This window comes from Spermophilus citellus, assembly GCF_964194105.1.
Source record: "Spermophilus citellus genome assembly, chromosome: 3".
Lineage (NCBI taxonomy): Eukaryota > Metazoa > Chordata > Mammalia > Rodentia > Sciuridae > Spermophilus > Spermophilus citellus.
The window spans coordinates 18,134,576-18,149,849 of NC_138184.1; the positions used below are offsets into that span (position 1 = coordinate 18,134,576).

The window sequence follows — 15,274 nt, forward strand, 5'->3', positions numbered from 1 at the left end:
GTACTATAGTAAAAATATAGTTTTACTATATTTAGCTGTTTTTTTATTCTTTTCAAAGGACTTTGTAATTTTTCTTGTGCTTCCTTCTTTGACTCATTAATCATTTTAGAGTATGTTATTGTTGACTTTACAAATTTACTGATTTTTTTTTTAGATTTTCTTGTTTTATTTGATTTCTTTCTTTTTTTCTTTTAATTCTCGATGGACCTTTATTTTATTTATTAATATGCAGTGTGAGAATCGAACCCACTGTCTCACACATACACATGCTAGGCAAGCGCTCTGCCATTGAGCCACAGTCCCAGCCCTTGTGTTATTATTTGATTTCTAATTGTATTCAAGTGGACTCAGAAATGACATTGTGTTATTTCTATATTTTAAAATTAATTGACTTTTTTAATCTAATACGTATTTTATCCTAGAGAATGTTCTTGAAGCACTCGAAAAAATTGTTTAGACTTTTCTTGCAAAGAATTGTTCAATTCATCTGCTTCCTTGTTTATGTTCTGTGTAGTTACATCTTCTATTAAAAATAAGGTCTTGATGGGCTGGGATTGTGGCTCAGCGATAGAGTGCTCGCCTAGCACTGGTGGGACCCAGGTTCAAACCACAAACCTCAGCACCACATAAAAATAAAGGCATTGTGTTGTGTCCATCTACACCTAAAAAAAACATAAATAAATAAAAATATTTTAAAAAAAAACAAGGTCTTGAAATCTCCAACCATTGTTGTTCATTTAGTCCTTTAATTCTGAATATTTTTGCTTTTTATATTCGTAGGCTCAGTTGTTCGTTGCACATGTGTTTATAATTATTATGATTTTTTAATGGATGGACCCTTTTCCTCTTTTGTAGCATTTTCACATCCTTTTTTTTTTTTTTTTTAAGCATACCATTTTATTTGTCTTTTGGTTACAATTTGCATCGAACATCTTTTTCCATCTTGTTACTTTCTGTCTGAATTTTTGGGTCTAGAGTGGATCTCTTATAACAGCATATAGGTTTTTGGATTGGAAGAGTCTGGAGATAAGTTCTGCCTTTATTTCTGCTCTTTATAGCCACAGAACTTTAAAAAGCTATTTAGTTTTTGTGACTCTGAATTGTTTGTAAAATGAAAGGTAAGCTTATGTACTCTCTGTATTGTGTTATTTAGCTTTTTCCTTTCTGTGATATTGGACAGGAGACATTTTTGCTATTAAGGGCTTTTCTGTTTTTGTTTAATCAGTCTTGAAAAGGAGTAAAATGACTCAAATCACTTTCTATACCCATCAGTAATTTGTTAAATGTTCTTATACAAGAGGCTTATTTTCAGATTAATCAAACCTCTCATTAAATTTTTTGCCCTAACTTTTCTTAGTATTGCCTATATATGAAGTACCAGGCCTTTGATTCGAAGAGTTATATACAGTCATTTGTTAGTTTGAAAACTCAAATATTTTCCTTTTCTTTAGTACAGACTGAAATTAGGAAGCCAAGTCACATCTCTGTTTCTTTTTGTCAATTCTGCATCACAAGACAGTGCCCAGTTTAGACTGGGAGAACCAGAGGTTAATTTATTCCTGGATTTTATTTTTCTCAACTTTTTTTTAATGCAGGGGGAGTGTTCTTTGTAGGGTCTTTTGGTTCCCCATGGTCATGGAAATGAAAAGTATTGGCAAAGCCTTCTTATTCGTTCAGTGAAGCTCCTGTACTTTGCGAAATGCAGGACATACTTTTACATGTACCGATTTAAAAATTGTGGGTAGAGGGATGATACATACCATAGAGCATCATTGGTTAAAAAACAACTTGCAAATTTAGCCATTTCTAATTTGAAATTTAGAAGTAGAATTTGAAACAAAGATGACCAAAATATCTAATAGGCTTAGTCTTTGTGAGGCTGGAGCTTCTTGATTAATCTGTGAACGTCTGATTTCTGCAGTGGGCAAACTTTGGGAAAGACTGTTGCAGGAAACATTTGAGACTCCATCTGGCCTTTGAATGAGGAGAGCAGCAAAGTTAATTCACGGATCTGGAAGTAGCCTATCAGTTAAACTGTGCCAGGTGTGATATAGTTAACTCACTAGTTGCAGCAATAGAATTTGGATACATTTTTTTTTTTTTTTTTTTTTTTTTTTTGGTGGTGCTGTGGATTGAACCCAGGGCCTTGTGTATGGGACACAGGCACTCTATCAACTGAGCTATATCCCCAGCCCAGTATTTGGATACTTTTAACAAGGGCTTGAAAAATACCATTCTAATATGAATATTTCTGAATGAGTTGTGAACATGTTTTTATAATTAATGCAGGCCTGTTATAGTTAATCTGATTTATATTAAGCTTTGACTACTGGATTAAATTAGAAAACAACAAATGTTTCTCCTTTGGAACTAACTCAGCAGAATTCATAGTGGAAAGTCAACAGTGTGCCTCATACATGTCATAGAACAAAATAATGGCCTATTACATAGCTCACCAATTTGAAATAGAATGATGTACAGTTTTACTTAGAAAGATCCTAAGAATGCACTTGGATGGTAGGTTTATGGTAGAATTTAAATTTTACTTCATTTACTGTGTAATACATGTTATTTTATTAACTGTAGTTAAATTATAACATGGGAAAAAATATGCTTCCTTAGAAAATGTAAGATTTTGTTTGTTTGTTTCTATCATTAACCTAGTTTGTTAACACTATCTTATCTGTAGTCAGCCTACTTTGCAATAGCACACCAGAATTTGTTTCTTGTCTCTAACTGTAACTTAGTACCCATTGACTAACATTTCTGTCTCTCTCATCCCTTACTCACCTTAGCCTGTGGTAAGCACCATTCTGCTTTTAATTTCTATTACATTATTTTTTTTATATTCTACATATGAGTGAGACTTTGGGGTAACTTCTCTCTGTGCCTGACTTACTTCACTTAACATATTGGTCTCCAGTTTCACCCATGTGACAGTGACAGGATTTTATTCCTTTTTATGGCTGATTAGCATTCCCGTGTGTGTGTGTGTGTGTGTGTGTGTGTGTGTGTGTGTGTGTATACCACATTTTGTTTATCCATTCATCCTTTGGTGGATATTTAGGTTGTTTCCATTTTTTTGATTAGACCTCCCCTCTTAACATTATTTGTAGATCTTTATTTTATTTATTCATTTGTATGTGGTGCTGAGGATCGAACCCAGTGCCTCATGCATGCTAGGCAAGTGCTCTGCCACTGAGCCACAACCCCCAACCCCCCTCTTAACATTATTACACTCAACTCATGATCTTTTAGGAGACACACTTAAACCATATCCACATCATAGCAACTTTACAAAAAGGAACTTTTATAGTCCATTCTCTTCACTGTATATTCATCAAGATCTGGTTCCTCTAAATTTGTGTTGTTAGGGGTTGGTTTGTTTGTTTTTGACAGACCATTCTGAGTATTCAAAAATTATTGATATTTGAGACCTTTTGGGGGGGGCTAATTAAAAATATTATTAGATTTTTTATTTGCCCTGAGGGAAAAGTAGGAGAAATCAACATCAAATGGAAAGTGGTGGTTTTTTGCTTTTTGGGGTTTTTTTTTTTTTTTTTCTCTCTCTCTCCTTTTCTGAGATGCTGGGGATTGAACCCAGGACCTTGTGGATGTGAGGCAAGTACTCTACCAACTGTGCTACATCCCCCTGCCCCAGGATTTTTGTTTGTTTCTTTGTTTTAATTCTCTGATGTATTTGGAAACTCTCTTCATTAAAGTAGGGTACCAGAAGTAAAAATAAGTAAGATATATAGGTATGCCTGTACAGTTTTTATTTATTGAGGAAAGATCTTTAAAGGCCTAAAAGCTCCAAAGTACCATACTATCTTATATTCTTATATATTCTTATATGGAAATACAATGGAAGAAGACCCAAACCCTTCTGAGAATAGGATCTGCTTACAGAAATACCCAAGAACACCAAGCGGGCAGTATAACTGTGGTTGATCATTTATGTGCTGTTGAATGCTGAAAATAATAAACCCAGCAAGTCATTCAATGTGAGTGTATTGAGCCTATTCAAGAGAAGCATTTTGGATTAAAGGTTTTTGTTAACTGAGCTTTTAAATATTAACTTACAATGATGAAATTGTAAACGTTATCATGTAATTTTTTTTGTGTGTTCTCAATGCTATGGTACTTGTGAATAAAGTAGACCAAAATCCCTGCTTTGTGGACTTGATATTTTATAGATGTAAGATAATATCAATTTAATCCAATAAATAAAATTTGAATATATAAATTAAAATTTAATATATAGAAAGAGTGTTGGATGACAAATGCTATGGTGAAAAATAAAGCAGGAATGAGGAGGATAAGAGTGAAATGTGGGGAACTGCAATTTGAAATGGTCTGAATGAGGAAGTAGCATTGTTTTCATTGTAAAATCCAGAAATTGAAACGTGGGGTTACATAGGTGTTGTAAATAATGGTCAAATAATGTCTCATTGACAAAGTTACATTCAAATGAAGATGTAAATCAGGTCAGGGAGGGAGCCATGTAGACACCTAGAATAAGAGTGTTCCAGGCAGGGGAGCAGCCTATAAAGGACCCTGGGCAGTATCTACCCAGCACAATTGAGGAACAGCAAGGAAGTTCTGGGTTGGCAGAGACAGGCATTCCTATCAGATGATGAGACCCTTTGTGGTTCTTCATAAAGTTTTAATGTTTACCCTAAGTGAGGTAGAGCCAGTGGAGGAATTAAGCAAAGGATTGTCAGAATCTGGCTGTTTCAACCGTTCTGTTGAGAACATGCCCTATCTCTTATACCTGTAATCCCTGTGACATAGAAGGCTAACACAGGAGGATTGCAAATTTGAGGCCAGCCTTAGCAACTTAGCGAGACCCTGCCTCAAAATAAAATGAGCAAGGAATGTCACTCACTGATAGAGTGCCCCTGATTTCAAGACCCAGTACTAAGGGGGGGGGGGGGGAGGAAGAGAAAGATAGTGACACTGACACTATCAAGTAGTTGTTAAATTGATTAATTATGTAATATATTTAAACATCAAAATTTTTTTCTTTGTTGCATCACTAAAACTATTATTAAAAAGTTTTATTATGGTCTGGGGCTATAGCTCGGTGGTAGAATAGTTGTCTATATGTTCAAGGCCCTGGATTCAATCCCCCGTGGGGGGCGGGGGGATAGGCTTTTTTCAGGATTTTATTAAATGGCTTCGTTAAGTTTTTTCTTCACTTGACCTGTAGGCTAAGCAAAATAGTTTTTCTGATAACCTCTTTATTTTTAATAAACATACTGAAATTGATAGGCTATTTGGTGAAAAATTTCTATACCCATCAGGTTTAGCTTTACCATATTTATCTAACTGTATAGTTTGTGTGTGTGTGTGTGTGTGTGTGTGTGTGTGTGTACGTACGCACAAGCATGCAATTAAATGCAGGGGATTAAATGTGGGATCTTGTGCATGCTTAGCACATATTCTTTTTTTAATATTTATTTTTTAGTTTTAGGTGGACACAGTATCTTTATTTTTATGTGGTGTTGAGGATAGAACCCAGGGCCCCACACATGCCAGGCAAGCACGCTACTGCTTGAGCCACATCACCAGCCCAGCACATATTCTTACCACTGGGCAACCACTTAGCCCATAGGTGTTTTGCCATCTAAATAAGTGGTTATTTGTTATTTTTGGTGAAATATTTTAAAGTAAGTTGTGGACAGAATGATTCTTTGCACTCTAAGCAGTTCCATCACTTTTTTTTTTTTTTTTTTGAAGATGAGGACATTTTCCTACATTAAGTATTATAGTAAATTTTGGCCCCTTTTGGGATATTAAATTTTTCATGAAGAAAGTTGGAATGAGCGTGCACATTCAAGAGCCAGTAAGGGTGCTGGTCATGATGCACATGCCTGTAATTCCAGTGACTCAGGAAGCTAAAGCAGGAAGATCACAAGTTCAAGGCCATCCTTGTCAATTTAATAAAACACTAAATAACGCAGTGAGTCCCTGTATACAAATAAAAAGGACTGGGGATGTACTTAGTGGTAAAGCGCTCCTGGGTTAAATCCCCATACCTAAAAAGAACCAGTAAGGGTCTGTCATACTTTTTATCATAATCCCCATTGGTATTTCCTCATCTCAAGTATCAGGGTTTTTAAAATCTTATTACCTTTTTGCTAATGATTAGATTAACTGTCTGTATCTTAATTTTAGTTTAGAGAAATTTCAGAGGTGAATTTTTGTGTTATCCTTATAATTAACTATGCTTTTGGGAAATTGAATCGCAAATAGGATGATTAGAGAAGATTCTTTTATGATCAATTCATGTAATGTCCACAGAGCTCCTTAGCCTGAAGAATAAAGGGCTTCAAAAAATACATCTGGAGCCATTGTCACAGCACTGTAAAGAACAGCCCAAGTTATCATACGTAGTTTTCAAGAAGATTTAGATCTGTAGCCTATCATGAGATTAAGAAGATCATCCTATAATAATATTGAAAAGGTTTACTTTCTAGGAACATAAAACTCAGAAGTGACTATTAAAATTCTTGCCTCAGATACTACTCATAACTTATAAATAGCCTCACTATTCTCACCATGAGGATTTCCATAACACTATTTATAAAGTCAGGCACTTCTAAAACACCACGTGTAAAAATACACTAGGGCAGTGAACCCAAGAAAACAGAGGAACAGTATTTTATTATGAGACACATCTTGTGGAGTGGGCTTCTCTCTTCTCTTTATTACTCTTATATTAAAATGAACCTTTCAGATCTGTTTTAAAAGACATTGAAATAGAGACTCAAATTTCTGAGCACTTCTTAATTGGACAATTTAACCTTTAAGGACTAGCTAGAATTTAAGTGACTTCCTTGATTACTCATATTTTCAGGAAGAAAATGTCTTTCCTTATATAATTGCCTGCCTTTCAGGGACCATTTTATCAGATCAGGCATTTTGTTTACTCGATGTATACCTCTTTTTATTAGCAATTCAGAAGTTATATAAAACACATTTAATAACCTCTAATGATTGAGGTTTACACATACATGAAAAAACCATTCCATTGTTGGAGAGTTTGGGGATACAGTGAAGGATGCATAGTACTAATTGGTTCAAGGAGCACTATGCATAGGAAGTGCTATAACAGAACAAAGTTACACATTATTTTAGACTTAGAAAGGCTTCACAAGGAGAGTGGAATTTGAGCTGAACATGGAAAACTTGTTTAGTACGTCACTGAGCAGATTGGAGCAAGTAGTCCTTTGTGTAGAACAATGAGAACGAAGGCGCAGAAACAGAAGGGAAGGTTATTTAGTGTAGGAATTAAACCAGACTGGCCTTTGTACAAAGTTCAAATGGGGACATAGCAAGCCTGGCCAGAAAGGTAGATTGTAACTAAGATGTTGAGCTGGAAGACTCACAAATTTGAGCTGTATATTGCTGTCTTGTGAAATGCTTAAACTTCAATGTAGGGAAAGACAGGAATAGTCTCCCAGTATTGAATAACTTCCTGCTAGGCTACTCATTCTGTTCCTCTTTGACAAGACAACATTGATTTTACTAGTAATTCTCAAAATTTTTGATCTCAGTTGTCCTTTATGCTCTTCAACAAAATTTAGGAGCCCAAGGTGCTTCAATTTATGAAGATTATGTCTGTTGATATTTACTATTTTAGAAATCAAAAGATTACTAAATGCATTTACAAGAACATGTTCCTTTAGCCATCCATCCATTGGAGCGATGGCTTCATAAAACGTCAAGTAGCCTTTACACATTTATGTAAGAATCAAACTGAAAAGATAGTAGCACCTTAGTGTTAGGAAATTTTCTTACTTTGTACTAGGTGAGTGCTCTACCACTGAGCCACAACCCCAGCCCCTCAGGGAACTTTATTATGCAAGCCACACCAACATCATCTCCCTGTAATTTTTATTTTCTTGTAGTTTGTATTTCCTCTGTACCTATCTTTTTTCTCCCTAGAATGCTTTTCTGTATGCACATGCTATCACTGCCCCAGTGACATTTCTGCTTAGAAAATGTTCATGTAGTTGTCATCATTCTGTGACAAGTAGTCATACACTCCTCTGCTTCCCAACACATCTCATAGTGCCTCTTGTGAACTGTGGTTGACTTGTTGGTTTGTATCCTCTCCAGCCAGAATGTGATGCTCTTGGAGTTTGGTGAATATTGGGCTTATCAGAATTTAGTATCTGATTAAAAATTTGTTAAATGAGTGCTAAGTAATTTTTTTTTTTTGCCTTAAAATTTTTAGCTCTGTCCATATTTTTCTTATTTTTTTACTTGTAGAAGGAGGTGAAGAAGAAAAGATGGAAACAGACCCTGAAGCTCAGCAGCCTGAAAAGGTAAGGTCTATTTGAATTGTCTTACAGTAGGAAAAACCAGAGAGAGAGCATGCCTTTTGAACATAATGGTTTCAAGTTTTTTGTATTTGTTTGAATCCCTTTCAGGGAATTATGAATAGTTCTGTCAACCACTTGGATTTGTTGTTTAAGATATAGTTCTCCCAACATATGATAAGAATTTTCCACTTATTTATTTGCTGAAGATTTATCCATACCCTATCTTCTTTTGTACCCCTTTCAGACACAATTTAGAAATATGAATACAAAAGTTAGTGTTGCTGGGGATATAGCTCAGTTGTTGCTTGCCTTGCATGCACATGACCCTGGGTTCAATCTGTAACTCCACAAACTTTTTAAAAAGTTAATGGTGAATATTGAATTTTAGTCTCTAGGTCCTATACTTGTTCCAGAAGAGAATTAAAGTCATGACATTGTTTTCTAAGAGAGTTAACTGCCAGCAGAATATTATAAAAGATTTAATGAGAAGCTGACATTTGAGATATTTTTTGGGGGGGGGGCGGCTTACTAGGGATTAAACTCAGGGACACTCAGGCGTGTAGCACCATTAAACCACATCCTCAGCCCTATTTTGTATTTTAAGTAAAAATACAAAATAGAGACAGGGTCTCACTGAGTTGCTGAGGCTGAGGCTGAATTTGAACTCATGATCCTCCTGCCTCATCCTCCTGAGCCGCTGGGATTACAGTTGAGGTAGTTTTTAAAGAGTGGATAGAACTATTAACAATGCTAGGTAGGGAGAGACAATAGTGTATCAGTGCAAGGAGGGCATCAAAGTGCTCAGAATGTTATTGACCTATTCGCTGTTCATAGGAAATTGTAAATTCAAGGTAGGCTAGACAAAATAAGACCATATAGCCTCTTCACGGACTGGATCTGGGTGTTTACATTCCCCAGAGTGTTACAGAATATAATGGGCAGTCAGTCACCATTTGGGTATGTAAAAGCAGGGATTTAAGTCTTGATTACATGTGATATTCTTAATTTATAGGTAAGGAGGGGCTGGGGATGTGGCTCAAGCGGTAGCGTGCTCGCCTGGCATGCGTGTGGCCCGGGTTCGATCCTCAGCACCACATACAAACAAAGGTGTTTTGTCCGCCGAAAACTAAAAAAAATAAAAATAAATAAAAATTTATAGGTAAGGAGAATATAGGATAATAATAAAATGGATTGTAATTCCTACTGTGTCTCATGCTTTGTATTTTCTTGTTTTTTGTTTTTTATTCTTTTTTTATCCCCTGAATTTCTTTTTTGGGCAGTACTGTGAATAAAACCCAGTGCTTTATATAAACATTCTACCACTGAATTACATTATATGCTCTTTTTTTTTTGGAGACAAGATCTTGGTAAATTGCCCAGGCTGGCCTCACCCATTTGCAATTTTCCTGTCCTGGTCTCTTAAATATTTGGGATTATAAGTTTGCATCATTTTGATGCAAACTTTACCAGGTTTGATTTTATTTAATTCTTTTTTTTAATATTTATTTTTTAATTGTAGTTGGACACAATATTTTTATTCCATTCATTCATTTTTTAAAATCTTGGTTTTTTTATATTTATTTTTTAGTTGTATTTGGCAATACCTTTATTTTATTTATTTTTATGTGATGCTGAGGATCGAACCCAGGGCCTTTCATGTGCTAAGCCACAGCCCTAGCCCTCATTTAATTCTTAAAACAGCTTGATCAAGTTAATGATTGTGTCTCCATTTTATAGATGATGTGATATAATTTATCTAGAGTCATAGGAATTTCAAAATCAGAAAATAATACCATATTTGTCCAAGGAATTGTAGTATTCAGTTCCCAGTGCATGAACATTTGCTTTTTGGTGGCTGTCCCTAAGATCACCAACAAATGGTTAGATTAAAAAACTTTGTCACCTTTTTTTTTTTTTTTTTTTTTCCTGGTAGCATTTCTTCCTGCTTCTAAAAGGACTGTTTTTAACTAACTCCTTATTCTCTTGTTTTTGTACCTCTTTCAGGCAGAAAACAAAGTGGAAAATGAAACAGATGAAGGTGATAAAGTACAAGATGGAGAAAACGAAAAAAATAGTGAGAAGGAACAGGATAGTGAAGTTAGTGAAGATGTTAAGTCAGGTAATTTGAAGAGTTCCTTAGATTTCATTATTATGTAATTATTAAAAAATGCAGGTAGAAATGTTTCTTCATTTATTTTGGGTTTGTAGTTTAATGTAATAAATTCGCATTTGAATTTCATTCAGCAGCTAGGTACCAGTGCAGATTCTGGTAGTTTTATTTTGCCTCTTCATTTTCAATAGTACACAGATGAACAAGTTATTCAGTACCACTGAAGCACAGCCCCTGTACCTGCCATTTTATTATGGTTGATATAACCCTTTTTACCTTCCTCAAGGCTTGTGGAAATACTTTGTTCTCAGTTTCTGATTTTCTTTAGACCCTAAGGGTTCCCAGAGCATTCTGCTTACTAATAAACAAATTTGTGGGTCTTAGGTTCTAAGTTCTCCTGAATTTTCCTTTATATCCAAGGGAACTATACACAGAACCTAGAGAAATAACAGGAAGACATTTAGAAAGTACATCTCAAAAAGTGGCAGACCTAAATGCTTGGAATGATTGAACAAAACTTAAAAAAAAAGAAGAAGAAGAAGAAAAGGGCTGAGGTGAGAGGGAACATGGGTTATGGAAACTATGTACACTGGTAATAAAGCTTTCTGATATTTTCAGAAGAAAAGGAGACTGAAGAGAACAAGGAACTCACTGATACATGTAAAGAAAGAGAAAGTGATACTGGGAAGAAGAAAGTGGAACATGAAATTTCTGAAGGAAATGTTGCCACAGCAGCAGCAGCTGCTCTTGCCTCAGCTGCTACCAAAGCCAAGGTCAGCCCTTTGCAGTGTTCTGTTACACTATGAATGGCCATATTGTATTGAGTTAATTGGAAACATTTAGTATAAAGAGCCTTGCTCCCAATAGGAGATGACTATTTGCTTGAATGGCATTTCTAGGTTAAGAAATTCACAGGCAGGAGGAGGTTGGAAGAAAAAGGAAATCCGGTCCTAAAGGGTGACTTTTTTCATTCCATTCATTGTGTCATTTAGCCTTGTGAAGACTACAGAGATTGAAGGCAGATACTGAAATCCCTTTTAGGGACCAATTGTCTTTTTGTGATGAATTTGTCAATAGAACTTGTCTTGGACCATTGTTCAAATAATCTCTATTAGATTGAAATCCTTACTATTTTTAAGACAAAAATCTTGTTTCCTTATATAAATACATCACCCTTATTACAGACTGAGAGGAGGGAGGGAACCGAAAATAGCTCTTTTTCTGCTTGAATTTGCCAGCTTTTCTGGGGGTGGTTTTTTCTATTTATAATAAAGTATCGGCTGCACAGCATATTTAAGAAGACAAGAAAATGTTACTTTTCTCCACTTCATGTTAATTTAGCATTTTAAAGTATTCCAAACATGAATATATGAAGTTTTAAAAAATCTTTTCTACATTCTACCTCAGAAGTAGTTTCCTTCCATTATAGGTTACCACGTTCAAAAAGCAGTGATTATAAGTACATTTCTAATCATTTTTTATCTTGAGCTTGGTAAAGGTGTTCTTTCATGCTTTTTAATTTCCTCAAAATTTTCAGCTCCTGTGAATTTTTCTGAAAATGATTCATAAAAGACCCATAGATGAACCAGTTCCAACCACAAGGCCACTGTTTTGAGTGCCCACCCATGTGACCTATGTCCAGATGGTCTTGGGAGAATGGGTGTCTAGAAGGCAGAGTAATGTTCAGTCAACCCAGCAGTTTCCCAGCTGATATTTACTATTATAATCGTTTGACATCCCACATATTCATAGTTCCCAGGTCTTCCAAAGGTATCTTTTGATCTGTATGGCTTTTTAGCTCAATTTTAAGTATTCACTCTCCCCTACCACCACCAACACAGTTCCTCTAGGAAGTTTTGAAGTATACTCATGCTTAAGTGGGTGCTAATATAGATACCAATTTGTGTTTCATGTTTTCTAGTTTTATGCCTTCATTGGAAACACCGTTTATGTCTTTTCCTAGGACTGTTTTGTCAGCTTATCTCTGAGCTGAATTCTTATTGTTAATGTCGTTACCAGAGTTCTTAGAAACTTTAAGGATTGTCTTGGGCATATTCTTTCGTTTTATAGATGAGATGCTAGATGCTAACATGACTAGATGATTCAAGAACTTTTCTTTCTCATCCTCCAGGCCTGCAACTTCAGGTGATCTTTGATTGCTCTGATTCTTTTAACATTCCCTGTCTGGTCAGCTACCAAATTCTTCCTAGCCCTCTAGGTCATCTGTTAATGTCCCACCCTCCCTTAGGTCAGCTTCCCTTACTTTTATTTTTTTATTTTTTAACCTTGGTCCTAGTAATTGAACCTAGGGGTATTCTGCTCCACCACTGAGCTATATCTCTAGCACTTTTTTAAATTATTATTTATTTAAAAAAAAATTAAGTTGTAAATGGACATAGTATCTTTATTTTGTATTTGTTTATTTTTATGTGGTACTGAGGATTGAACCCAGGGCCTAGTAGAGGCTCTAGAGCTAGCTCCTGAACAGATAAGGTAGCATGCTTTCCCCATCCTGGCTTACCACTGAGCCACATCCCAAGCCCTTTTTTAATTTTTTCTTTACTTGTAGATGGACACAATACCTTTATTTTGTTTGGTTATTTTTTAATTTTGAGAAAGAATCTTGCTAAGTTGCTTAGGACCTTGCTAATTTGCTGAGGTCCTAACCTCAAACTTGGAATCTTCTTGCCTCAACCTCCCAAGTCTCTTGGATTACAGGCATGCACCACTGCACCTGACATGGAACATGTCCGTTTTTGCATTGCATCCTACTGATACCTGTGACTTGCATGAGACTGGAGGGGCATGAGACTGGAAGCAGGAGCGCACTGACAAGGTGCTCTCTGGGTCCCTTCCATCTGGGTCTTCAGGCTTAAAGGAAAGGAAGGACCCTGAACTATACTGCTTTAATAACTTCCCTCTCCATCCGTTTAAAATTTCAGAGTCTTTAGTAGGGGTTCAGAATTTCTTTGTGATCAGAACCCTTTTTGGTTTTCAAGCCTGTTTTCTTTTTCTTTTCTTTTTTTAATAATTTTTAGTTGCCAATGGATTTTATTTCTTTATTTATATGTGGTGCTGAGGATCGAACCCAGGGACTCGCAGATGCCAAGCAAGCACTCTACCACTGAGCCACAAACCCAGCCCAAGCCTGTTTTCTTAATGTGTACCTCCTGTATTATTTTCTTTATGCCATTTTGTTAAACAGAATCATGTTTTAACCTCTAGCTTCCCTCAGAATATGTTTCTTTTACTCTTTCCTGTTATTTCCCCACTCTATATCACTGTGCTGTGGCCTTAATTCCTTGCCTGAGAAGGAATTAAACTGGTAGGCTACTTTGAAAAGTTTCACAAATACCTTGTGTTTTTCTCAGATATCACAGCTATTTAATATCTGCAGCTTTGGGCACAGAAATGCATTTAGTAGGCACTACTTACTGACCATCTTACAACTCTTTGAATTTTTTACTGCATAGAAACTACCTTTATGGATCATTTGGCTGAGGCCTTCACTATTCAGAAAAGTGTCTACAGAATGCTGTTTCCCCCTGAGATAAAATTTCATTCTGCTCATATTTTAAATTACTAAGAAGTTATATTTTTGTGTCCCCCCACCCCCGTACCAGAGATTGAACTGATAGCCACATCCCCAGCCTTATTTTGTATTTTATTTAGAGATAGGGTCTCACTGAGTTGTTTAACACTTCACTTTTGCTGAGGCTGGCTTTGAACTCGTGATCCTCCTGCCTCAGCTCCTGCCTCAGCCTCCCAAGCCACTGGGATTCTAGGTGTGCACCACCACACCTGGCTAGATTTTCATTTTTATTATGTTTCCCTCTGGTTTGTGAATGTACTATACATGCTTATGCTATATAGCTTGGCACATGTGAGCTATTCTGTACCTCTTACAGCTGCATCTGATATATCTCACAGCACCTAATCATTTTTGTACTACATGGTAATCAGAGGGTAAGGAATTCACTTAAATTACTGTAATTAGTATAACTTAGCTAGCCAATCTAAGTTTCAGTTACTCTCTTAATTGTATCTATAAACAGCCTTATTATTATTAAGAGTTTGTCACCCTCTGACATGAAGTGATAATTAGTCTCTACATCGAGCTCCTGAACAGATGAGGTGGCATGCTTTCTGGTTTCTCCCCATCCTTACTATAGGAGATGCTCTTCAAGAATATGTCCATTTTTGCATTGCATCTACTGATAAGTTGTGAATTGTGCCACCTGAGGTAAGAGTGTGTGAATGTAAGCAGGAGCACCATTAGTTAGGTCCCTTCCATTGGAGCATTTAGACTTAGAGGAAAGGAAGGGCCCAGAACTGTTCCTGGAATAAACTAGAATTACTTGAACATGTGCGCTTGCACGCGCGCACTCACTCTCTCTTTTTCCAACAACAATAGATTCCGCTCTTCCAAGAAAGCAGGAGACCATGTTTCCTTAAAGTCACATACATTTTTTTCAGTTTTATTCACAAACCACTCCATGTTTTACATCCCTAAAATGGTGAAAGTAGGTGTTAGCTCTGGGGTAATACAAAGTAATTTTCTTAATATCTCAGAAATATATCATAATTTGCTCATTTACATCTGAAATTTCTTCTGGAGATAGGAAAGTCAGCACTGTATTTGAGTTCCAAGGCTTTAATTAGAAAGTGTTGATTAAAATTGATTTACATTAAATATATTGAGTGTTGATATCATATCTTTATTTGATAACATTCTAGAGAAAAAATTGAACTGTTTTACTATTTTGCCTACAGTTAGCCCTGTTCACTTTCATCTCTATATAAGAACTACTTCTATTCTTTGGTTACAATC

At 35.9% G+C, this 15,274-nt stretch overlaps 1 protein-coding gene across 4 annotated transcripts in view; it reads left to right on the forward strand.

The window, feature by feature from the left end:
• SMARCC1 (SWI/SNF related BAF chromatin remodeling complex subunit C1) overlaps positions 1-15,274 on the forward strand; it is a 149,428-nt gene that overhangs the window by 99,652 nt on the left and 34,502 nt on the right. For 3 of the 4 annotated variants that reach the window (XM_081285177.1, XM_081285175.1, XM_081285178.1), the window contains 3 exons: positions 8,281-8,336; positions 10,338-10,452; positions 11,062-11,216. In XM_081285177.1, coding sequence (XP_081141303.1) covers positions 8,281-8,336; positions 10,338-10,452; positions 11,062-11,216 — 326 coding nt within the window. The remainder of the gene's footprint in view (positions 1-8,280; positions 8,337-10,337; positions 10,453-11,061; positions 11,217-15,274) is intronic. The other variant, XM_081285176.1, reaches the window with a different exon arrangement.